This window comes from Tauraco erythrolophus, chromosome 2 (genome assembly GCF_009769465.1).
Source record: "Tauraco erythrolophus isolate bTauEry1 chromosome 2, bTauEry1.pri, whole genome shotgun sequence".
NCBI lineage: Eukaryota > Metazoa > Chordata > Aves > Musophagiformes > Musophagidae > Tauraco > Tauraco erythrolophus.
This window is the reverse complement of record NC_141466.1, coordinates 111,219,753-111,246,828: the sequence shown is the minus strand read 5'-3', so window position 1 is coordinate 111,246,828 and position 27,076 is coordinate 111,219,753. Positions and strand designations below refer to the sequence as shown.

The 27,076-nt window shown below is 43.6% G+C and overlaps 1 protein-coding gene across 6 annotated transcripts in view; it reads right to left on the bottom strand.

Annotated features, from left to right (window-relative positions):
* MARK1 (microtubule affinity regulating kinase 1) overlaps nucleotides 1-8,704 on the bottom strand; it is a 59,808-nt gene extending 51,104 nt beyond the window's left edge. For all 6 annotated transcript variants that reach the window (XM_086631733.1, XM_086631737.1, XM_086631734.1 and 3 more), the window contains exon 1: nucleotides 8,654-8,704. In XM_086631733.1, the coding sequence (XP_086487859.1) occupies nucleotides 8,654-8,704 (51 nt within the window). The remainder of the gene's footprint in view (nucleotides 1-8,653) is intronic.
* Nucleotides 8,705-27,076: the final 18,372 nt, after the last annotated feature.

Sequence of the window (27,076 nt, the reverse complement as noted above, 5' to 3'; positions counted from 1 at the left end):
GCCCTGTTGCAGCCAAATCTATCCTAATCTAATCTATTTTCTCTAACCACATCTGTCTAATGAAAGATATCACTTCTCCTCAACAATCTTGCCTAATTTTGTCTCTGCTCGAGATTTTAAAAGTTATCATGCACTACTATTGCTTTATTGTACAAAAACAATTAGACTTTGTCACCAGTAATATTATCATCATCTGCTCTTGCGAAAGACTGCCATGGGCTATCCAGTAACTCAGTATGTTCAGCTATGTGAACACTGATGTACTACACAAGTGCTTTCCTCAGAGGTGAAATAAAGTTCTGTCTTATTATTCAAGCTATCTATATCACAACTATGTATGTTTAAAACACAGTTCTGCAACACAACTGGACAAAGCTCCTCACGTTGAATCAACTAAAATATAAATAAGTTTGGGTATCATTCTCTGCTCTGATTAACATCTCTTATTTTGCTACTTTTGTGAATTTTACAGGCCACGTGTTTAAAAGTAAAACGGGTTATTAGTCTACTTACTGCCAACACACCACTAGGGTCATGGTGAACGAGGCAGACACTGATTTGAAGTCATGAACATGTCTCATTCTCTCCTCAATATAACTCAACTATGTTTATCAATCCTTACCTGAGAAATCATTGAGACTATGAACACACATATCAGGGTATTATACTTATCGGGCATTCAAAACAACTGAACAATTTAAAGAATGTTTTACTGCCTTTTTTTTTTGCAAGTGCTTCTTTAGATTTGGCATACAGCTTGGAAATTAAAACAATGAAACTGGCTAAAGCTTACTGTAACCAAGAGTCCTCTTTCTGATATACTGCCAGTATTTTGAAGAATGTGAGCTTAAAGAAAAATAATCCTTTTTTTTTCAAAACACCTTATATTACTGCATTATGAATGTAGGTTTCTAGAACATGTCTTACATTTTTATAAAACGTTGCAAACTTGAAACAGCTTGCACACAAAGGGCTGGGAGTCATTGGTACTAAGTATTTAAATCTTGAACAGCTCAGCAGGAGTATTTACAAAAGTCATCTTGATCGTAGGCCACATGAATGCTAACCAGACAAATGGAGTGCAGACCACTTCTCATTGGGACACCTACAGCCTACACCTAAGGTGTCCCCACAAGCACAGGAATGGCAAGACAGAAGAAGGAAAATCAATTTTTCCTGGATCCATATACAACAAAAAAACAGAAAACAAGAACTTCAAAACACACAGACAATGCATTCGTTCCAGCAGAAGAGAGCCTGCTTTCCACAGTGATGTAAAGTGACTGTCGATCAGCTGTCCTGATGAGATGGAGAATTTCAGAACAACATAATGATCGTCCATTCTACAGAGATGCACAGAAAACCTGGCCTTTTGGGTTTTACATAAAAACATCCTATTGATCAATTATTACAGCCTAAGCCGTGGCATTGCCCCATGAGCACGTCTGGTTCATTGCTTTAAAGGTTAATTGTAGCCCAGCTGAGTTCCACTGTGCAGACACCTTACTATGGCAGTGAACATATGTCTTCCAGCATAAGTTGGTGTTTTCTTTGAAAGCATACATAAAGAAATCCTTGACAAAACGCTCATCTGAAAAAACAAAAACCAACTCCAAACAACCAAATCTTTTTTTCCCAACTGCTGTCTCAGTTCAAGAAGGAGCAGCATTATGATAAGCACAGAGAGTACTCTCCAATGCTTCTGCCTTTAACTGTTTTACCATGATAGCTATAGCATGTTTGGTCACTACTTAGGAAAAAAAAAAAAAGATGAAACAAACACAGGAAAACTTGCCTTAAGAACAAGGACTGTCTTATCCTCTTGGATTTTTTAACCTTAGATTCATTAGGATGCTCACCGAAACTGTCTAAGCTGCCTCATCACATACAGCTATGAAGCCTTAAACTTGAGACCTCAGCAGTCTTTTGGTTTTACTATTTTACTAAGTTATTCACAGAAAAAAAAAAAGAGGAATTTTCTTTCTTAGATGAAATACAACTGGCCCAATTTAAAGCTCAGTTTAGCACTGAGCAGAGAGAACACACAAAGCAAAAGTTAATTTAGAATGTGAAAAAAGTAGAAAAATGTTAACAATTAAACAGACTTGGTAGTTGATGTGGAGAAAGAGCTTATTATTAAAATTCAGATTTAGTTGCATTATATTGATTACACTGAACAGTCTGAATGTTTCAGTGGAACTTTCCTGCTATCATAGTTGTTTTCAGAAACATTCAACCACTACCTAGAGGGAAATAAACAGTAGAGAATGAAGACCCAGAAAAAACTGCGAAGTCATAAAAAAAAATATTTTTTTTGTGATTCTGAAATTCCAGAAAGATTAAAAAAAAAAAAAACAACCACAAAAAGCAAGCATTTTGTTTCCAGTAACAAAAAAAAATAATAGATCGTGTCATGACCACAACACAAATAAGCGAAGTCTGAAACATGTCACTGTCTGCAGCAACTTACAAGTGGTACATTTAACCTGGAGGGCAGCACAGAGCATAAACGTACAATAATTTAAAGAGGAGGGGAAAAAAAAAAAAGTCAAAGCTACTAAAAGATAACATCTAAACAGAAGTAATAAAATGCTTTCTCTCTGATATCATGACATTTGAAAAGTTTGCTCAAACTCTCCAGTTGTTAGTAGACCAACTGGTAAGAAATCTTAGGGATTTAGTTGCACCACAGATTTCTAGCTCCACATTAACAGTAAAATCATCTCTCTTTTTTACAGGATAGTTTCTCAACGGATCTGCACTACTGGAATACAGCATGTTAAGTTCTTTCTCAAACCTCAGTAAGATATTAAGGCTAGGTCTATACTAAATTCTGAGACCAAGAAAACAACTCTGCAAGTGCAAATACAAATCACTGATTGAGAACGTAATTTTACAGAAATCACTGTATCTGCACTTAAACCAAAAAATGAAGTTACTACTTTTTCTGTATTTAAACTACTGATATCAAGTAGAAGTTAGCTGGAGCTCCCTCTGCTAAACTACAGCAACTGTGATGGTAGAAACTCACCACGTTTATAGTAGAAACATTAATTTCCAAACATAAGAAGGTGCCACAGGGGAAAAAAAAAATCCTGCCTTTACTGATCATGAAAACATTTTAAGTGCAGAGTTAGAAAATTTAAAAAATCTATATTAATATAAACAGTAAGTCCACGTGATCAGAAAAATCATGATGGCAGAGACCCCACCGATAACAAGGCTCCACGGAGCATAATCTCCTTGTTCCAGTTCAGCGTTTAACTCCACTGACCACCTAAGTACAGTTTCCAGAATGACAACCGCAAACAGTCTAACTTTACGTTTACCTACCAAGTATGAAATGAAACAAGTAGTACAACCAAGCTGCATTAACTCTTTCTGGACTTTAACACTATATACTCTTTAACGATGACTAGAAAGAACACTGAAGCACGAAGCTGCATTTTCATAGAATCATTCACTTGTTTGTTCCAAAATATTTCTCTTTACAGAAGGAAAATCAAACTGAAGTTTATATCACCTGTCCCATGACTCTCTGATTCACACAAAAGGCTAACTTCAAAATGGGTAACACACTTCATAACAAAATGAACCTTGCTCTCTCCGTGCATAGTGCTCTAGCTAAATATGTGTTTTTCCCCACAACATAGGAGCTTGCTCAAGACCCGAACCAAACCAAACTAAAAAAAAAAAAAAAAAAAAAGCATGCACAGAGAAAACACAAACCTTCAAATTAAGATTAGGAGAACATACCTCGTTCTTACCATTCAAAAAACCATATGACCTAATGGTGTATTTATGATCAAAGAAAATAATCTTACAAGGAAAAAAACACAGGCATTCTCCACTTTGCTAAAGCCCATCTCCTGTGGATAAGAAAGATACAGCTGTCCTCTTGAACCCATAAGGCTTGGAAACTAGGCCATTCTTCTGCTTAAGGCACTGAACGAAAGAATTCTTGTCAGATACTTTCTCCCACGCCCCCTCTATCCAAATCAAAACCATGTGTTCTTATTGTGCAAAAGCAAATCCAGAAGAAGGAAAAAAAAAAACACAGAAAGAAATTAAACATGGTATAATTATTATTACTGCAGCCTGACCATTCCATCCTCTTATCTCTTGCCCTGTTCATTTTTTTTTCCCTTTTTAAAATGCAGCTGTCTACTTGCCTCCACTATCAGGAAGTCATCCTTAACCACACCCACTGTAGCTGGCATCCGAGACATCACCCTTCCCTTGCTAGCCAGCAGATGGGTGTGTGTGTCAAAATTATAATTATTTGTATGATAATGAAGCAAATCACATGATCATAGGTCACTATTATACTTCCTTAAAATTCCCTCTGCCATGACATCTCTTAATCATTCTCATATGGCACTGGCTAGGTAAGGCAAACCACAATTCCCACATTGCTCCTTGACTCCGGCCAGTGCTATCGTCCAGGACTCCTGCCTTGTTTGTTCCTTCTTCTGCTGTAAACATGCACAATCTCTGCCGCAGAATTAACCAACCTGCATGTGTCTGAAAAGCACCAGGCAAAATAATACCTTAAAACTTAGCTAGATGGGTGATGCTACAACACACGTAAATAGTAATACCTTCAAAAGATTAAATTACACTTACTATAGAAAAAAAAAATGTATTCTTATGCTAGACTAAGAGCTGCTTATGTCAGAAAAGGCAAACTACAGCACTCTCATTTCTATTAATTTTACTAACGCAAGTAGTACACAGCTGACTGTTGAACCTTTATGAGTCTTTTCTTATACAGAACTCTTCAAAAACATTTAAGAGAATATATTACCAATGTATTTCTTTTCTTTTCCCTTAATTCAGGAACAACATTCCCCAATTCAATGACATGACACAATACAATGCAGTATGAAGGTAAAAACATAAAAGTCCCTCTTTCTTCAATTAATACCAACTCAATGAAAACAAAAGAGCTACTCTAGCTCAAAGCTTTTGATTCCTGTCCTTCTCCTCCTCCAGTCTTAGCAGAGATGGGAAGCTCAGTTCACCCAAACTAACCCCAACTGCGAGTGTCTGAACCCACTGAAACATTACCTACCACAGCCTACGTAAAATGTATCAAGAGGAAGCTGTAAATAGTTACATGTACAAAATAAAAACACAGGAAATTATTATTTTGAATACTACTCTTACCCCTCACTTGAAAAAAATAAATCCAGTAATAGACACGAAAATAATCTTTACTATACTGTCTCCACTCATTAATTCCCCCAAGCTTGCCAATAAACCGTTCAATTGGAATAAGTGTTTGACAATTGTATTATATCTTGTTTCCTTAAACGTAGTTTCCATGAAAGAGAAATAACATTTTCAATGAAAAATATTTATGGACATATGCTAGAAAAGTTAAACATAGCACTGGGAGACCTAAAGAATAGCAAAATGGAAAGAAAGAAAAAAAAAAAAAAAGGTGTGAATTTCTATAAGGCAGACCTATCAGTTACACACATTCTGACTGTTTCACAACCACTGTTCTCCCTCCACCTGTTGTACAGGGATCGCTGACAACAGACAAACCTTTCACTCCAGCTTTCTGATAAGACCTTATCAAGTAATCTGCTGAATGATCTTATCCCTTCTCTACTGTTTTCAAAGGGCACCGTGGCATAAAAGGCACAAAGAATTACCGAAACATGCACGTTTTTCACTCATCCCACCAGAAACTCCCATAATTCCTCAAGGAATGTATACTCTTATAATAGGTGCTGTATCAAATCATTATAATTTTTTTTTCAAATGACAGAATACATGCTTGCGTACTCACTGAGAAAAGGACATGTTGAGATTTTATTTATTTTCTATTTTAAAGAGCACTGCAAGCAGCTGCCAAGAGATGGGGGTGGCGGTGGTAGGATATTTCACCATGATTTCATGCAACGACCTCACGCCACGTGCAAAGCACAGCTGGACGCGTACGTAGGTTTGTACTCAGAACCATCAATCAGCTCTCTCCGGGATACAGAGCCACAGTCTGTCCCTTGAGAGCCACACAATGGAGCAACATTGCTGAGACGGCCACGCGTATGAGACGGAAGAAAAGAGCGCTCTCCTGAAGATCACCATTAGCTGCAGAACTTGGGAGAGCTTCGCTAATATACGTACTCGGGAACTGGAAACATGCATTACAAAGATCAATTTATTTACCAGGCCAAACCCACTCATACTTACACTGCTCTCTAACTCCTCAGTCTTCCCAGTAACTTCTCCCTTTAGTTACAACTTCTCACCACCTCAGTTACGCAGAGCTTACTAGCTAAACTTTGTGCACCACGATCCATCCGCATAAATGCTCCCCCCGTCCATTAGCGTTTATGAGCAGAAGGAAATTAAGAGTCTCACCTTGCCCTTAGAGAGTCCATTTTACATCAAGGAATGCTGCTGTTTGGGAAGTCAGCAAGGGACCACCTCCTCCTCCATCCCACGTTTGCCACTTCAGCAAAAGGTCTTACGTAAAGGAGACCACGTATAGCAAAGAGGGCCTCCAGAGGCTCTCCCCAGAGGGCAAAAGCGACAACCCCCTTGAGATCTGTGCTCCAAAACCCAGCAGACGCCATACTAATGACAGCACTAGAATTACTTTGTGCAGATTTGGGAACTTATTACTGCATGGTTCTTTACTGTTTATCTGACTGGATGATTATATATATTCATTAGCATTAGCTTACAGACTTATACCAAGATTTTCAGGAGCAAAAGTGCAATTTTCAGTATTTTGATATCCTGTATGAACCTGGCTTTTTAGATATCCAATGCACTCTCTGAAATAGTAATAATAAAAAGATAATCCTTACTCATCTCTAGGTATCAAAACAGAGCATTCAAAAGTAGCATATTCTCTAAATGAAAACTTCAATTAAAGTGTTAGTAGTTAATTCTATAGAAGTGGAAGATGTTTGAGGATGTTTCCATTTGCCTTGTGTAAAATTACTTTGCAAGTCTTACGTACTATGTTACTGGATACATGCATAAATATTTCCTATGCCTTCCTGTCATCTATCTCTCATCTACAGTCCTATGTACATTTGAAATGGACACTCATGATCAAATCTAAACTTTCATTTTCATCTCAAGGACTTGCTTTCATTCTGACACTAAGACAGGAATCATCAGTCCATGAAGAGTAAGGACAGACCAAACGCATTCACTTGCTTTAAGCTTTAACTAGTAACCAGGCTGATATTGCTATGTCAATTAAACTTCCATTGAGTGACTGATACTGAAAGCTCATTATAATAAGACACCAAGCTGGAGTTTCACTTCTTTAACTGTTATCTCATTTCTGTTTCCTTTGTTTTCCAAACTTTCTTCTCACAGTCACTTTTCATATAATTCAGTAACCTATTCGGCAGACACTGCTGCTTTGGCTTGTACAGTAACAAACATTATGAGTTCCTACCGTTGGCAAGAACCTCTATAGATTGATGCAATATAAACAAGCATCATCTTCAATCCATTTCAACCCACCAGGACATCTTCCTTCGTTTCTTACTGACCGCTTTCCACCCAAGTAGAAGTTGGATGCAATTGCATGCTTTAAATTTCGTATGACCCCTCTTTCCCTCCTGCACCCTCTGCCACCTTTCCCAAAGGCAACTAACAATATCTGGCACGTATTCCAAACATACGTTTTTTAACATCGGTCCCCTCACCCAAGATGAAAATTTCACACCTCCCACACTACCGCCTATTTAAATAGTCGCCACTGATAGTCAAGACCAGACATGGTCCGGGATTTTCAGATTTCTCAGGTAGACCCTCTACTGTAACCAAGACGGGTTATTTTCTGGGGGAAGACCACCACGACGCAGAACACCACTGTGCTTCTACTCCACCGAGTCCGGGCGGAGCAGAGGAAGAGTGCAAAGATGTTTAAACAGAGCACAAAGGAAGATACAAACAATCAACTCGGGAGGTACCAGGGACAGGACGACAACCGCTCTCAGACGCAACACAAAGCAAAACAGAGGAAGGAATACAGCAACAGCAACGCCGCGGACCGTCTTCGAGGTGCAAACTAAACAAAGAGCAACTACGGCTGAATCCCGGACGGCGAGACGGGGCCGAGTGCCAGGCAGCTGGAAAGCCCACGAGCGGGTGCCCCGACCCAGGCACAGCGGAGCCCGGCGCCCGGGACGCGCGAAGGCAGGGCAGCCCGGCCTGCCGCCCGCGGGGGCTGGAGGCCTCTCCCCGGCGGGGGACCGAAGCGAAGCCAACCGCTCCTGTGCCACCGGCTCCAGCCACGTACATATAAGGGCAGCCCGGCCCGGCCACGCGTGGAAGGGGCAGCCCGGCCGCCGTGCGGGGCGGCAGCCGACCCCGCGGGAGGCCCGGGGCCGCGGGCGGGCTGGGGCGACGTGGAGCCCAGCGCGCCGGACCCGCCCCGGCAGCGCCGCATGGAGGAGCCTGAGGCGCGGGCAGGCGGCGGTGCCGGCCCGGCGCTGAGGAGCGCCCGGCCCGCCGGGTGAGGGGACGGCGGCGGCCCGCCCATCCCGCGGGCACCTGGCCTGGGCGGCAGGACAGGCCGGGCCGCCGCCAGGTGCCGTGGAGAGGCGGCGGCGGAGGTGGGCGGCGGGCGGGGGAAAGGGCGCGGCGGAGGGAGTCCCGGCGCGGCACTCACGTTCTCCGTGTCCCGCTCGTTGACGGTGGGCAGCGGCGTCCGAGTGGACATCTTGTGGGCCGCGGCGGCGCCGCGCCCGGCGCGCTGAGGGGAAGGCCGCCCGCTCTCCTAGGCCGCGGCGGAGGCCGCCGGCTGCCCCCGCCGGCAGCCGGGCGCACACGGCGGGACGCGGGCCTCCTGCCGCGCTTGCCGGCCCCGCTAGGCGCCCGGCGCCATGGCCTCGCCCGCCCGGCCGACCCTCCGCGCTCCCGCCCGCCTTGCCGCCGCTGGGCTCCGCGCAGCTCGGCCGCCGGCTCCTCCTCCTCCTCCTCCCTCTTGCTCGCTCAGGTGAGCGGCCGGCAGCGCAGGGGGGCAGCGGCGCCTCCTCGCAGCATCCGGCGGCGGCGGCAGCGGCGACTCCTCCTCCTCCTCCTCCCGCGGCTGCCCCGCGCTCCCTTCCCCGTCTCTCTCCTCCTCCTCCTCCTTCTCCTCCCCGCCCCCGCCCTGCCGCGCTGGGCCCGGCCCCGCCGGCCACGCTCCGCCACCCCGCGCCGCAGGAAGCGCCGGGCGGTGCGGGCGGGCGCGGCAAACGCGGGCGTAGAGGACGGGCGGGCGGGCGTAGAGGGCGGGCGGCCGGCGCCACCGCCACCGCCCCTCCCGCCGCGGGTGGCGCCTCGCCGGGCCCAGCCGGGGCGGGGGCCGGCCGGGAGGGCGCGCTGGGCCCAGGCCCGGGATGACGGGGGCCGCGGCAGGTGTAGCTGCTTCGTGAGGGAGGCCGCGGGGAAGGGGCGTCCCGATGCCCTCGGGTCAAGGCCCGCCGCGGGGCTGGGCGCGTCCTTCAGCCTGCCGGGATGGCGGGGCCCCAGGAGGAGGCCAGCGGGGCTCGGGGAGTCGGTCGCCTGGGGAGCCCGTAGCCCGCTGCATGAGAGAGGTGGGACGGAGCCCACGGGGGTGCTGGGGCCCGTGGCAGCTTGGCGAGTGGGTTGCCACAGGGACTCGCCCATTGCCAGGAGTCAGCCTGAGGAAGGGCGGTGGGGCAGGCCTGCCCGCCTCCTGCCCTGCTCCGAGTCCACGGAGAGACTTTCTGCAGGCTCGTAGAGCCCTGTGTTGGCATCTGTGTAAATCCAGCCGTTCTGTACGCCTGAGCCAGCCAGCCTCCTTCACCCACTCGAAGCTGAAATCCGATCAACAAGACCCTGTGCGTCTATCCACTCGTGTCCGACGGGCACGCGGTCCTCGAACACTTAACCGATGACCTCATGTACTTAAAATTAGAACCATACACGCATTTTTGTCTTTGAGAAGTTACTAGTGTTTACATGACAGCAGCTTTTGCTATAAAAGCAACCAAACGCTTCACCAAATTCTAAAAATAACCTGTAAAAATAAAAAAATAACCTCCTCTGCACCAAAACCAAAAGAAAAACAATGCGCCTGAATTTCCATGGCAATATTTCGACAGAATTTTGCAGCTGAGGCTGTAAACGTGTTCATAAATGCTGTAAATACAATCCCTCTTCTGAAAGACCTTTCTTAATGAAAAATACTCTGGAGGCACTTGATGGGCTTTACGTCTATCTGCAGGAAGCCCTTACGTGCTTGTGAAAGGAGGTGCGTGGTTATTTATTACCTATATTTGTAGGTAATCTAAATATATATGCCTATATTTCTAGGTAAATATACTAGATATAGTGTATTTAGTTCTGGCTGAGTTAGTTCTGGTGTGGTTGAAGAGTTGCCCTTAGTCTCAAAAGCTCCTGAGCACTGGTCAGGCGGCACTGAAGTTTGCCAGATGTTTGGGAAAACAGCATTTCCTCTGTAGCTGATGCAGACACAGGGCAGAGAACATCCCCACGTTCTATGAGCAGTATGACCGGCTTCACTCTTTGCGGATTCAGCACTGTGTTGCTCTGAGCATGCATGATTTGTCTGTCTGGAATGACCAAGTTCCCATTTAGTCCTCGGCCCAAAGCCTCCCAAATACTTGCAAGGGCCTCTGTGGGCTCCTAGCTCTCTCCTCACATAGCTGGCACTACCGACTGCAAGGGAAGTTTCAAGCTCCTTCATTTTTCAAAATAATCCAAAATAGAGTTTACTCAGGGTAAACACCCATGGTTTAGCCAGCGTGCCAAAACAAGTTTGTTGACAAACTGGATATTAACCTAGTTTGGTTGCTTAGCTCATCAAAATGCATTCACTTTTATCCCAAATAAGAACAAGACTGTGTCTAGGGCTGTGCGTGGGGCCTGACTCTGCAACCCGTACTTGGTCAAAACTCCCACTGATGCAAGCCCATCGTGGTAAGGATTTGTGTATGTGCTTGTGGTCGGAGAAGAAAGGACTCAAACGTCTTCTAAATGCGTTCAGTGGCACCACTGACTAAGGGAAACCTTGGAAAGACTTGCTACCTTAGAATTTGAATATGTTTTGGTCAGTAATTTGTAGGAAAATGTTGATTCATCAGAAATTGAAAGTGTAATAATGTAATAATTCTTGTTACTTGAAGATCTGCTTTGCAGTTGTTTTGGCCATGTTATCATCTTCTTTCACATTAGTAAGGTCACTCATGCGTTTAATAGCTCGGTTCAATTTTCTTTGGTTATTACTACAGGCTTCTCATCTGTCCTGAGTGAGAAAATGCAAGAACAACTACTGAGGAGCTGCATGGAGGAGAAGGTGACCACAGAGATGGTCCCATCGGCCTCCAGCTGCTCTCCAAAGAGACAAAACAGAAGATTGGCAATGGGCTGAGTGCAAAAATGGCCTGGAAGAAGGATGCTCTGAACTGCCTGAGACCTGCACTAAAACACGCAGGAAGTTATTGCTGCTTCAAGCAGCATTAAGTCCTGCTCGGTGCCCAGCATGAGTCACAGAGCACAAGCAGTTCTTGGATGGGAGCACCAGCACAGCCTCTGCGACTGCGGAGGGGTGCGAACAGCAGGCAGCGAGGGAAAGGCTGTCATTTTGGGAAGGCAGGAGCTAGCAGGAGTGTTTTGCTTGGGATCCATGTTTTGAGGGGGCTGGAGGAAGCCTTGGCTCCTCACATCAGAGGTGAGAAGGACAGTCTTATATCAACAAAAAGCTCTGGGTAGTGGTTGTGATCTTTTACCCCAAACTCTGAGAAACCTACATAGTCCTCTGCTTGAGCCTGGGCGAGTACCCAGTTGTTTTGTTCCTGGCTGGTTGTTCAGGCAAAGAGAGAGGATGCAGAGCACAAGACTTAAGCTCTTACACCATTATTATTCTGAAATGTGCTCATTCTCTGTGCTTTTTGCCAGAAATGACATGTTTATTTATGATGAGACAGCTTTGTTTAGTGAAGAAACTGAGGTGTCAGTCAGCTTTGTAGGCACTTGTCCCTCCCAAGGGGAGCTCCAGCAGTGAGTCAGCTGTAGCTTCCCAGCACACAGGCAGAACGGACTCTGTGCTTTGTGCCTTGTGGAAGCCAAGCCCGTGTGCCTCTTCCTCCACGAAGCCAGCTGGCTGGTGCTTACACCCGCTTTTCTTTTCATTTGCAGGGATGTGCTGGATGGGAGCAGCGCAGCCAGGCGAGCACGGAAACCCCAGTCCCTCCAGCCCAGCATAAGGCTGGTGTCCTGGCTCCAGTGCTCCCTCTAGACCCACCTCGGATGGTCTGTCGTTCATTTAGTGACTGACTTGAACTTTAGCACTGGGAGGGTGGATGTTCCACCACTTTAATAGTAACTGAATCCCATCTACAACTGTAGTAGCAAATTCAGACACTAATCTGAATTGTTCTCAACAGCAAAAGGGTGAGAGGTTCAGAAATTATGCAGAAAGAGGTGACCACTGTGATGTGAGCAAAATAGAGCAAAATCTTGGTCTTTATTGCCTTTCATTGCACCAGGACATCTACTGTGTTCTGGAAAACGAAATGAAAGACCTGGCAAATATGTAAAAGTAATAAACTTCCACCTGCCTGTAATAAGACTGCAATAGCATTAAGGACTCCTGAGGTCATTACAAATTACGGATACAGGGCTCCATGGATTATTTACTTTCATGAGGAACAGAGGACAAAATTATAGGTACTCTGAATATATGTAGACCTCGTAAATATATTATTAGTTACAGTCAAGATTCCCATTTTGCCATAAGAATCAGTAGGAAGTAGTCTCGGTGAAAAGTTAAATAACATAGAATTTGCCCCAAATACTTTATGCCTCAAAAATAATGAGCTTTTTTTTTCCCCCATTTTAATGGGAACACGTACCTCTTATGAATACTCTTATCATGTATGTGCAAACAAAGATTTAAATACATCTAACAGGCCAGAATTTGTCTCAAGGTCAGTTCCGCTGAAATTTGTCCCTAAATGTAATCAAGTTTCATAGATTTCATAGATTTTATAGATTTCTAGGTTGGAAAAGACCTTAGAGATCATCCAGTCCAACCGTCCCTAATCCCCCATTAAACCATATCCCTAAGTAGTTCATCCACCCTTTTCTTAAACACATCCAGGGACGGGGACTCAACCACCTCCCTGGGCAGCCTATTCCAGTGGCTGACAACCCTTTCAGAGAAGAAATTCTTTCTAACATTCAACCTGTACCTCCCCTGACTAAGCTTATACCCATTTCCTCTTGTCCTATCACCCATCACTAATGTAAAGAGCCCTTCCCCCACCTCCCCACCATCCCTTCTCAAGTATTTGTAGGCCATAATCAGGTCTCCCCTCAGCCTCCTCTTCTCCAGGCTAAACAGCTCCAACTCCCTCAGCCGCTCCCCATAATTTTTATGTTCCAGCCCCTTGACCAGTTTAGTCGGCCTTTTCTGGACCTGCTCCAGGAGCTCAATATCTCTCTTAAAGCGAGGGGCCCAAAACTGGACACAATATTCCAGGTGCAGCCTCACCAGTGCTGAATACAGGGGCAGGATCACTTCCCTGTTCCTGCTGGTCACACTATTCTTGATACACGCCAGTATCCCATTGGCCTTCTTGGCCACCTGGGCACACTGCTGGCTCATATCAAGCCGGTAGTCAACCAACACCCCCAGGTCCTTCTCCACCAGGCAGCTCTCCAGCCACTCATCCCCAAGCCTATAGCGATGCTTGGGGTTTTTATACCCCAAGTGAAGGACTCTGCACTTGGCCTTATTAAAGCTCCTGCCATTGGCCTCAGCCCAACGATCCAGTCTGTTCAAATCTCTCTGAAGGGCCTCCCTACCCTCGAGCAGATCGACACAGCCTCCCAGCTTGGTGTCGTCCACAAACTTACTGAGGGTACATTCAATCCCCTCATCCAGGTCATTGATAAAGATGTTAAACAGAACCGGACCCAGCACTGAGCCCTGGGGAACCCCACTGGTGACCGGCCTCCAGCCAGATTTAGCCCCATTTACCGCCACTCTTTGGGCCCGGCCATCCAGCCAGTTTTTAACCCAAAGGAGGGTGTGCCTATCCAGGCCAGCAGTTACCAGTTTCTCAACCAGAACACTATGAGAAACTGTATCAAAGGCTTTACTGAGGTCAAGGAAAACTACATCCACAGCCCTTCCCTCATCAACCAGGTGGGTCACCCCATCATAGAAGGTGATCAGGTTTGATTGGCAAGACCTGCCTTTCATAAACCCATGTTGACTGGGCCTGATCACCCGGTTAACCTGTATGTGCTCATTAATAGCACTCAAGATAACCTGTTCCATGACTTTGCCTGTCACCGAGGTCAGACTGACAGGCCTGTAGTTCCCCGGATCCTCTTCTGCCCTTTTTTGTAAATGGGGGTAACATCCGCCAGCCTCCAGTCCAGTGAGCCAAGACTGCTCAAAGATAATGGACAGGGGTTTGGCAATGACATCCGCCAGCTCTCTCAGGACTCTTGGGTGGATACCATCAGGCCCCATAGACTTGTGGGCATCCAGCTGGCGAAGCAAATCCTTGACCCGTTCCCCTTGGATCACAGGAGCTTTGATTTGCTCTCCCTCCCTGCACTCAGACACCATAGGCTAGCTCACCTGGGAACTACTAACCTTATTATTAAAGACTGAGGCAAAGAAGGCATTAAGGACCTCATCCTTTTCCTCATCACTAGTGACTAACATACCCCCTGTGTCCAGTAGGGGCTGGAGGTAATCTTTAGCCCTCCTTTTGTTTATTAAGTTTGAGTCTTCACATTTTCTAGGTAACTGAAGATTTTTATAGTTTCAATGCCATTTTGAGGAACCGCCATAAGAACATAAGAACTTCATATGAAAACGGTACATAAAGCAGCATTTGTCACTGATCAGCCTGGATCTCTGGGAGGACCATAATAAAATCGTAGTACAACTTTGTAGTTACAGAGCTTTCTTGCACATCCCCAAGGCCTCTAAAACAGTACCAGCAGATCTGTTTCATAGAAGGAAGACCACCTCTAAAACCTGTGGGTTGCCAGTGGTCCGAAGAAGCTAGTAAGGACATTTGCTGTGTCCTTGGGCGTGCCTCTGATGGCCTGAAAAAAACAGAAGAGCGTTATAAATCGGTCCTATGTTGCTAAAGATCTCTGTACTGGCTCTTAAGAATCATTGCTAAAAATAACTAGTTTCGATTGTTTCCTTCAGCTTTGATATCTCATCTTTCTTTTGATGCCCCCAGTCTCTACAGCCACAGCCAACTTCATCCCACATCTGAAGAGTTTCAAAAAGGAAACTAGCAACCCACTGTAGCACTGAGGTAGAACCACAACGAAACCTGGGGCGATGGCAACTGCATGAATTTCAGCCCTTGTTTTTACTTGCTGCTGTCTTTTTTTGGCTGTTGTGGCTTTCAATAGTGGTTTCAAACTTGCTTTTTAAAAATCTCATTTTCTTTCTTTCCTTTTTGTAGCTTTAGTTTAGATTAAATATATTGGCAAAGGAGGAAAGGCTTGAATCATTTGCACGCATCAGCACTGTCAATATATTTTTTGATATTCATTTTTTTGGAACTATTAACATTCTCAGATTATGTATCAGAGAGTAGTAACAATGAAAATTACCCTCAGCAAATTTGCAGATGACACCAAGTTGTGTGATGTTGTGGACACGCTGGAGGGAAGGGATGCCATCCAGAAGGGCCTTGACAAGCTGGAGAGGTGGGCCTGTGAGAACCTCATGAAGTTCAACAAGGCCAAGTGCAAGGTCCTGCACGTGGGTCGGGGCAATCCCAAGCACAAGTACAGGCTGGGCGGAGAATGAATTGAGAGCAGCCCTGAGGAAAAGGACTTGGGAGTGCTGGTGGATGAGAAGCTCAGCATGAGCCGGCAATGTGCACTGGCAGCCCAGAAAGCCAACTGTATCCTGGGCTGTATCAAAAGAAGCGTGGCCAGCAGGTTGAGGGAGGTGATTCTGTCCCTCTACTCTGCTCTCGTGAGACCCCACCTAGAATACTGTGTTCAGCTCTGGAGTCCCCAACATAAGAAGGACATGGAGCTACTGGAGCGAGTCCAGAGGAGGGCCACGAAGATGATCTGAGGGCTGGAGCACCTCTGCTGTGAAGACAGGCGGAGAGAGTTGGGGCTGTTCAGCCTGGAGAAGAGAAGGCTCCGGGGTGATCTTATAGCAGCTTTTCAGTACCTAAAGGGGGCCTACAGGAAAGCTGGAGAGGGACTTTTTACAAGTGCATGTGATAGGACAAGGGGCAATGGATTTAAACTGAAAGACGGGAGATTTAGATTAGATATAAGGAAGAAATTTTTTACATTGAGGGTGGTGAGGCAGTGGAACAGGTTGCCCAGAGAAGTCGTAGATGCCCCATCCCTGGAAGTGTTTCAGGCCAGGTTGCATGAGGCTTTGGGCAACGTGGTGTAGCGGAGGGTTTCCCTGCCCATGGCAGGGGGTTGGAACTAGATGATCTTTAACATCCTTTCCAATCCTAACCATTCTATGATTCTATGATTCTATAAAATGTATATTTAGATAGCTTAGCACGTCTGAAATATCTGTAACATGATACAATACCTTGGTATCCCTTTTATCTGAAAATATTTGTTGTGAAAGCAAGTTAAATATTAAAATAACTATTTAAAGCAGGCACTTACATGATTCCTATCATAGCCATATCTAAGCCTATCACACAAGACATAGCACACCACTGCATTAGACCTGTGAAGCTGGAAACTTCCCTAGCTGTTGCTACAGCTGTAGATCTGAGGAGCAGAGAGAGTAAACAGTCGGTCCAGGAGCAGAGAGGAAGCCAGGGACAAAGGAGACAGCAGACTCTATATAAGTAGTCCTTTGGGAGCCTCTGGGCACAGATTTAAAACCAGCTTTAGATAACCCCAGGAGATGGGGCAGGATGGCAGAAAGCCTGCAACAAGATGCCTGGTGATCTGCCATTGATCTTCAGAGGGCCATCAGAGACCAGAAGTGGAGGGAAGAGTTGGGAAAGGCAATTAACCTAAGTGGTCACAGATGTTCTCACTCTACATCTGCCCTCCGCAGACTTCAGTGGTGTGGTTTCTGTGGAAACAGAAACTCTGTGCTAAATGGAGCTGCTATCCCTGGCAGGATCTCATTTTTCCAAAGATGTATTCTACAGTAGCGCAACGAGAGCTTGTTGATGCAGAAAGGTGCAAAGCTATCCTGCAGCAGCACTGCATATTCCAATCCAAGCTAGAACAGCTTTTGATCTAGGACTGATTTCAGGTTTTGATATGAGTTAATCCAGTAAATGATTCTGTGACAGGGAAGTCTCTAGCTGTTGCAGAGACCCTATGTAATCCTCAGTGAGTGTGGGGTCAGTTCCAGCGGTCTTTCCTCTCCCTCATTTTAAGGTGACCAAGGAAAGGGCCATAAATGAAGATTTTAAGATTATTTCTTGCCTTAAGGTTTGAACTAAACTCCTGACTACAAGATTTAAGCATGCATACGTGTCTTTATGAGTGACTATTTATTTACTTGTTTAGGACAACTTTTATCTTGCTATCATTTCTTATTTTTATAGTATCTTATTTGGTTAACATACCTTGATGAGTAGACTGGGCTTCATTTTTTACTGAGCCATTTTACCATTTCAGAGGCTTAAAATGACTTGGGATGTTGGTACAATTTTCCCCCGATTTCCTACACCCTCCCTCCCCCCCAAAAAAACATGCAGTCTCTCTATTTTATTTTCTGCTGACTGCCACTGAACTGGCATAATAGCCTTAAAGATAATTAACAAAATGAGAGGATAGAATAAAATGTTGGAAGGGAAGATCTGACACAGGCATTCCTGGACTTTTCAACAGTTAAGCCACAATGGCCTGTTCAAATGAACGCATTACTCCCACAAGAGAAAGTAAATTTTATCCCTCCCAGAATTTGTATGTGGAACAAAATGGCAAACAGCCGCTTACTGCTGTGAGTCGTACTGACCATGTCTTACAGCAGACTGAAGACTAAACCGAATCCGTCCCGCCTTCTCGGAGGTTATCAGGAGCACAGAAAGGCCATCTGGACCTCCTGTAACAGCCGCTGAGCCGGAGCTGGCAATTACCTTGGCTGCAATAACTTCAGCTATGGATTTAAAAGAGGACGGACTCTAGAGGTCTCCTTTAAAGAGTCCTAAGAGTGTAAAACGACCTGCCTGAGAATGATCGGCAGCAGGGTTCACTTTGTAGTGAGTAAATGACTGCACAAAGACAACACTCTGAAGTCAGGTGCAGGGAGATGAAGGAGGACCTTACTCTGATGTACCTGGTCGCCCCTGAGATATGACAACTGACCGTACGGGGACGTAGCCTGCCACCAGTACCATCGTCATGCAAAACCATGTTATCTTGCTTTCCCAGCGTATGAAGGGAGGGTGCCTGGAAACAGATAGGAGAACACAGCAAACAAGAAAAGAAGCATTTTGTCAGATTTTACTTTTTAAGTTAGCCAGAGAAGTAGGAAACAATGTCAACCCAATTTCCAGAATGAGCTAAAAATAAACCAAAGGATTTATTTTTAGATGTACCAAGCTACCCAATAACAGCTCAGCTTTATGGCATGTAGGAATAGGATCCAGATTCTGATTTTGATTATACTGCTGGAAGTTGTCCATTGGCTTCAAAGATAATTAGTAGTTTCACTAAAGTAATTTGATCAGAATTTGGCCATAGATCTATTGTTCCTTGATGTGATGCACTTATGCATAAGTTTTTAGTGGAAAAATAATTATTAAAAAAAAAATAGGAGCTGCATACTGATCTACCTCACAGCTTTTTTTTGAGCTTTACATGATTTTAAGTATTTTGAGAATGAACAGTGCTATATGTATGCTAAGCATTATTATGCATCATATAAATGCATAATATCAGGCATGCTATTTTCATCTTTGCCCACAGCACGATAATGACATATCTGCAGTGGGATGAAATGCAACACTATATTCAATAAAGGTTATGGATTATGTTTGTATTTCATGTTCTTAGGTGATACGCTGCTTCTGATATCTAGGTCACTGTTCAAATCTGTCAGGGGTTAACCATGGCCAGTCGTTCCTATCTGACACCCAGCATGCTTCTGCTGCTAGAGGAAAAGTTGTTCCCCTCTGTAACTCATCAACTTAGTTTAGAGCAAGTGAAAATGCACTGTGATGATGCCAGCACTTACAGGGATGGAAGAAAATGCTAGTCTTTGTTCTGGGATAACCTATTCAAAACTCAGCTAAGCAGTGTTGGTGATAGTGATGTAAAATGAATTAAGCACATATAGCTAAAATACTGGAAAGTCCATCACCTTTTAGGAGCACTAAAAAGCTAGCTAAAATACCTGAGAATAAGTTCGGTAAGCTAATGGTTTACTTAAGATAATAATTCTTTTTTATTTTACAGAGATCTGATATGGTTACAATGAAGTATGGGACAGAAGATCTCACTAGAGTACCAAATCATTTTCCAGTATGGTTTGCAAGTCTATCTTTGAGAATGCCATAAGTTTATTTCAGTTGCAAAACTGAAACATATATGCAAATTTTTCAGGTTAGATTTGTGTCTCAAGCCTAACTTTTGGCACTACTCCTGTATTGCCAATGTTTACCCCACAGATGTACATTGAAAATCTACTGGATCAAATCTTAAAGCCTTTTGGTCAGTTTTTATTCAGCTCTGACTAGAAACAGAACTCACGGTAGTTCAAATCCTGATGGATAAAAAGCAGCTGAGCACGCACCCTTCCCTCCGATTTCCATAGCAGTTGTTGCTGAGTAAGGACTGGATGTGTCTCCTGCTCTTACGTCAGGACTGCTGACATGAACAAGTGGGAGGAAGATCAAGCTCTGGCGAAGACGGATTTCAGGAGCTGGTCCATTTTTCTTTCACACGGATGGGAGTGTCACAGCGCACTTTCCTGCCTAATCAGTCTCAACACAGCCTTGCACAACTCCCGTTTTAAGCTTTTAACCAGGGTGTAGGAGTTCAGAAAAGAAAACCTCCCTTCCCCCAAGAAAAATGTAATTGCAAAGATTTGTTTTGATGTAGCATGTACAGTAAACTTGAATCACTGAAAGTGAACCACACATTTGTGTAATTTTTCTTTCCCTAATTTTCATTCCTAGTTAGCTATTCATTTTATTTACCTCCTAGAGAAAATATGCTAGCGACTGGATCTGACTCCCAGTGAGGCTCATGGTGGAGCTCCCAGGGCCATAATCCCCGGGGCTGTAAGGCAGCTCCTCTCTGTTCCCCGCTGGCACTATCCCAGTATATCCCAGCAGACAATCTGATCCTCATCATCATTAAAGCAGCAGACAGTCCTCTGTGTGACTCATCTTATGGGCCAAAGCAAACATTAATGTATAGTACTAATATCAAAATAGTGCATGGTGATGAGTTCCACTCTCATTGTAATTGTGTTATTAATTACAAGTGCTACTTGTTCTTTATAATACTTATTTGTTTTAATACTCTGAGAGAGATTGGGAGCCTAGTGTGTTTAAGGCTTCATACAAACAAAGGCCTTGATGTTAAAACTTGACCTGCACTAAAAGCCATGCATACATGCTTGACGTTCAGTGTCAAGATCGTGGTCCTTGCAAGATCTCCAGACCTCTGCTGAAGCCAACCCAGAAGCTTCAAGTTTATTCTTCTGTTAGCAGGCTCAGAATATGGATCTTGCTTATTATTATTACCAGTACATAGCATGCCAAGATGTGGAGGACAAATGGAAAAGCAGTCTAAAATTAAAACAATGCAATAAATGGGCATAGTAAATAGCAGGAGGAGAATGGAATACCAAGGGAGAAATCCAAGGAAAGGATTGCTCAGTTTAAGGAAGACAGTCCAACAAAATTGACTAATATTTAACAATCACATACTCACTGTAGAGTCTTTTATTGTGACCAGCAATAAGAAAAACACTAATGAATGGTTAGAGAAATGTACTGATTTGGCCCCATAATACAGATTCAAAACAGTGCTATCAATTAATATAGCAATTACTTAACGAGATGAAAACAGATATAATCCTATCTCTGGTACTTATATAGCCTCTTTTACCATGGCACCTGAGCATCTTTCTGATAATAGTCTTCATATCCCATGCAATTGGGAAGCTTTAGAGCAGGCCCACAGTAGCAGGCATCCCTGGGAGGGTGGCAGGCTGCCAGCGATGGGTTGTCCTAGCTTAATCCCTACCTTCTACTAACACAGCTGCTGGTACCATCACCTAGTAGTAGCTCTTCAAGCCTTCCCCATCCCATCCCACCCTGTCTCATGCCATGCCATGCCATGCCATCCCATCCTGCCCAATCCCATCCATCCTGTCCCATCCCATCCTTCTCTTCACCTTTGCTCTTGGTTTCACTGCAGCAGGACTATGCCACTGTCTCAGCCTTCTATCCTTCTATTCCCAGCAGTATGGGAGATACAGAAGAGAAGGCTGGGACTGCTGCTTTTCAGGGGAAAGGAAAGAGCTATTGCTTTTTGGAGAGGGAAAGTAAGTGAAGTCTTACTCTTCCTATCCTCATCTGTGTTTCACTGATCTTACCAGTCCTCCTCCCTTCAGACCTGCTCAGTGCAAAGACAAAATTCATTTTTACCCACCTGCTTTAGGATTCTTGGGAAATCTTATGCTGTTCATACTAATGGGAAGCATGGAAAGAATAAATGAGGCTATCCAGAAAGTGTACAGTAGAGAGAGACCCAAACACTGAATCTTCTCACATGCAGGCTGTTATCCTAGCTACTGAGACTTTCTTTTTGTGGAGCCATATTTTCTACATATTAATCCAGGGTCCTCTTTTCTTTTTCTCATATCTTTGGGTCTTGAGTTCAGTAAGAATGTGGTTTTGCTTCCTCTGACAACATTGATCAATGGAATTTCACTTGCAAGCATATCTAGGCAGCAAGAAAGTTTTGCAAATATTTGTGCAAATGTTTATCCAGTTCATAAGCTGCATGATTTGACCATCTCGAAACCTTCCTATGGTTTGAAGAGTCATGCAGGCAGGGATTAGAAATGGTGCCGTCTGACAAGTCAGGCCAAACTATAGGCAGCTGGTATTCTAAGCAATCATCTTAATGCATAGTTCATGAGTGAGCCACTGGCTGCAATATGTTTGTGGTAGTCATCTATCAAATAATAATGAGCACCGAAGGCTGGATCTTGTAAATGGATGATCGGGGCCGATTCCTGCACCTTGATATGAGGAATGTGTCTTGAGGCCCATGTTTATGGAGCTACAAATTTGTTCTTTGATCTGTTACCAATAATAGGACTAAAGGAATGCAATTTTTGTTGTTAATATTTTGCTTAATGTTAGTCTAGGGAAAGTTCGTTAGTGTTCTACAGCTATCTCGTCAGTCTCAAGGAACACATCATATACATTAAAGGATAGAAATCAATAATTAACATAAATCTCTCCTAATCCTAAAGTCAAATATTAACATCCTCCCTGACTTTTTTCTTTTCTTCTTTCTTTTTTTTTTTTGGCTTCCAGCAAATTCCTAAAGAACCCAAGGCTGAGTGGTAGAATATCGCCCAGAGATGACAAAAATAATGAGACAGACATGTGCCTGCTTGTCTGTGCCCAATTTCAAGCATATAAGCCTGCTGTAAGCTCAGAAGTTAAGTATGGAGGGAAGTGCTTTACAAGGTGGTGGAATTCTGCAGGGCGCTCCAATCGAGAGGAGGTTCAATACCTGATACCTATAAAACATGAAATATTTGGGACAAAAGGTATTCTTTTCTGGAATAAAGCTGCTTCTTTATAAAAGTCTGAAAAAAATAATATTTGCCATTTATAGAAACAATTCCCTTGATAGAACCGTTAAAACATACTTTTGAAATTATTTTCAAAATTAGCTATTTTTAAATGTTTCCAAAACTGATTATGAACCTGTACATAAATCCTTACAGTAAAAGCTCCACTTTCATCTTGCAGCATTAACATTTAGAGCATTTTAAAAGGTGTAATAGTGCCACATGTTCAAAGCAATTCTAAATTCCAATTAAAGGGTAACTTCATGTTAAACAGTTATGAAGTTAAATATCTGCACATAATTTATTAGATATAGGCATAAACTTTTTTTTCAAATGACTACACACATCTGAAAATGGTACCTATCACTATATATTTATACCTGTGTACATAATAAACTGCATACCCATCGATACACTAGGTACAGGCATATAGATAGTTCAGATACATTCCCAAGGCTCCTTCAATTACTAATATTTTTGTCAGTAGGAAGGAACGTGATCTTTCATAACAATGAAGTAATTGTTTATTTTCTCCTTGCCATTTTGTTGCAGGAATTAGACGTTTTGGGTTACTTATTACCATGAGATAATTCCTGCCGGTCTGCTGAAGGCACAAGCAAGGCAAAGTGTTTCCTAATTCCCAGAAGGCGTGTGTTATCTCGTGGTAACACACACATAGCAGTGTGACATTTCTTCTTGATACAGGTAAATGGACCATACTGTATCCAGGATACAGCTTTGTGCTTCCATTAAAATCTCACTTGTATTTCTCTGCTTGCAAAATACTTTATCAAGCTGTATAGTACAGAACAAAAATTTTGCGGAGTGCTTGTACCACTGCAATTTTAATAAAATCCAGAGAGAGACTAAACAGAAACACACAACTACTAAAAAGCGAAAGGGCTGACATTTAGGTGAAAGTTGCTGTCTTTACTCTTGTGCATATGGGAAAGGGTAGTGATAATCTCATGCTACTGATGGGCATCAGTGTGTGGATAGCTGTCTTTAGATGCATTGTGAATATAATGGAAACATATTATTGTTAAATGTTTTCATGATCTTGCTGTCAGGGCCTGATTATAACAAGGTTTCCTAACTTTGGTCAGCAAATCAGTTGAAGAGCCTTCTGCAAGTCTTCTCCTCCCTTGCTGCTGCTATTTCACAATATTCTCAGTCAGGAATGCATCCAGGATGCATCCCAACTTTCAGATGGCTTATTTTTCCACACATTGGTTTACTCTGAGGCAGAGATTCTCCATGCTGCTAACTTCCACTCGAGGGAGATGTAAAATCTGCCTTGTGGGAGATGTAGGAGAAGGAAACAGGGGAAGGCATTTGTCTGTGACAAGCCCCCAAATCCATTATTAATTTCTGATTGCAGCATATTTTTCTCATTTCCCCATAGTAGTCTCATCCCACTACTCTCAGCTCTTCATTTGAGTTTAAAGCCCACTGAGATCAATATACAATGAATGTGGACACGAGAGGAGAGATTAATGCCAGAACAGAGAGAGGACAGCGAAAATTGCCTACTAATTACTGCACTTGAGGATTTCCTCCAGAAACTAAGGTCCTTCCGGATTCTCTCTAGAAACTAAGGTCCTTCCGGATTCCCTCTGGAAAGGAATTTGCAGCCACTGGGCACGTACTCTTTGTGCCAATAATTTATTGCATACTGCCAATGAGGCAATAAAGCCCTTTCTTTATGTACAATTAGCTGTTACACTTGCAAATAAAGTCACGCATATCATATTATAAATGTGACCTTTAAACCCCAAGTTCTTCTGTGTTACAGAATCATCAACTGAGGAATCTCTTTCTTCTATTAAATGGAGACTTGGGTATGGGAAAATTCTCCACGGGGAACTCCCACGTACCATAAAAATGATCATGAACCTGGTTATCGTCTAAATATGGTCATAAATCATCTTTTCCTTTTTTGTTAGTAAAAATCTCTCTGATTAGATTGGGACATTAACAGGCAAATTTTTAGCAATAGCTTTTGGTGCTTCAAATGCTTTCCTTCAAGAAAAAGGAGGAAAAGACATTTGGATTGGAGAGAACTTGAGAGGCATGCTGACTTGAACACAGTTAGCTGCAGTAGCAAGACCAACATGAAAAACAGATTTTTTGCTTGTGGTTTTCTTTTTCCCTAAAGTTGTCTGCGGGACTAGCTCCCCTACGGATGCGTTTCTCAAGATGACAGCCTCTGCTTTGCGTCTGTTACATCCAGAGCTGAACATGAGCTCTGAAGTTTGAAACTGGATTTCCAGTCAGCCAGAGTTCAAGGAAGACTTGGGATTTTGGCTTGGTTTCATAGCTAATTACATGGGGTAAAACCCTAGCTGTCTTGAAGTCAATGGCACAAATCCCACTGGTTTCAATGGGGCAAGAATGTCACCCCTTGCAGTTTAGAGGTCAACTACAAAAAAAACAGAACTATGATTCTGACCATACAGTAATTATATCATCTTTATTCATGCCCACGCTTGTCATGCTTTTAGTCTACCATATCTATCCGTTTCCCTTACTATATATTTATAAAGGTTTCCCTGCCTACCTCTTTCTGGAGATCCTGTGGTCTGTTCAAGGGGTGTGATCTTCAAATCCAAGAGACAGAAAGGCTCACTAGGAAGTGCATAAGCTTGTGATAAAATGCCGATAGCATTCTGGCACTTAAATCTCAAATCCCAATGGAGTCACAAGACAGATTCCATTTATTTTAATTGTCTCTACATCAGTTCTTTTTAGTGCTTGAAGAGTACTGGACACCATCAGATGAGACGTGCCAAAAGTGTTCGTCAGAACAAACTGGCAATAATCTGTGTAGCTATAGTCTTTTTTTGTTTTGTTTTTATCAGCACGTCTTCCTCAAATATTCCTGTCCATATATGGAATGAACTTTTTGCCTTTATTCAGGAATTTCCTTTTCAATTTCTCTTTTTCTTAAGGCAGCCTGTACTAGGACAACACAAAAAAATTCTGGAGTGTGATCCAGTCCCTTACATTCATATCTGATAAACAGATGGTTCTGTGAGCCTCAGGCAGTGGAGGAATATCGTCACATTTATCGAGTTTTAGTGGTAACTCGGATAGTTACTCCAAAACATCATATGTTACACCAATATTTTGCACCAACTGAGTAATGTGGAGTGTTCTGCCAAGGCTCCTTGGTGTGCTTTTTAACAGCTGTGATGCTGTCAGCCCAAAGACAATGCTTGCAGTGAGGAGCCCAGCCCACAGACGCTCAGCTGTCCTGAGGCTGGATCTCCGCCAAAAGGCTCCTGAAATATTTTCCATGGGCTATATCCTAATGTATATTGCCTGTGCGCTCATACAATTCTTTCTGACGGGAGGATGGTTTGCAGGATAACTGCTGGACTAGCTTATAGTCTGCTCTGAAAGTTGGTAAGGCAGAGGTCCCCTCTGTAGAAGTAACATTGCATTATTTTCTGTAGCAACCATGAGTTTGCACACAGATATTGTGTTGTGTTACTTTGTTTGCTCAAACCTCATTAAACTATGTGGCATTTAAATATACCCTAGCCATGATGGTTTATAGTATCCTCCTTGTTGACCACTGTGTTGACGCAGCTAAGACCTTGTTTGACTGGACGGCGTGGTGTTCTGGGAAGACAGCCCCTGGTGTGATGATACACCCTTTCGTTCTGCATGTGGTGATTTCTCTGGCAGTATGCCATGGGATGGCCACCACAAAGTATAGGGGCTGGGGGCCTGGAAGTTAATGTCCCTGCTTCTTATCTAGGTATTGCATATGATGAAATGGAGCAAGTACTTCAGCAGAGCATTTAGCTGCAACAGCTTTACTCAGTGCAGCACCACTTTGGGTGCAGGAGTGGGTGCGGCAGGATGCAGATGCCATCCTGGGGTCACCAGCAAGAGCGACTATTGCACAGGAGAGCTAAAAGCTCCACTCATGCCTGCATCATCAGCAGGCACACACAGAGAACTCCTCTCCGGTTGCCACTCCAGACTGCTAATGGTTGTAGCAAGCCAGTTTTGCATTGACTAATTAACTGTGGAGGTTGTTGTTATATGTTATATTTGTGATTTTGTGAGAAGGTTGCTGCTGTATCACTAAGACATTGCAATGCATAGGAGTTTTTTTAGCGGCACTGCATTTCAAACAATTTAGAAAAAGTCCTTCCTGACAGACAAATGTGCTTTATTGAATACCTTTAGCAGATGACACATTAATCCTTTGATTACTAACAATAACATAAAAATAAGATGACCACACAACATTAAATAACAGACCCCAAGTCACAGGTTCCTTCT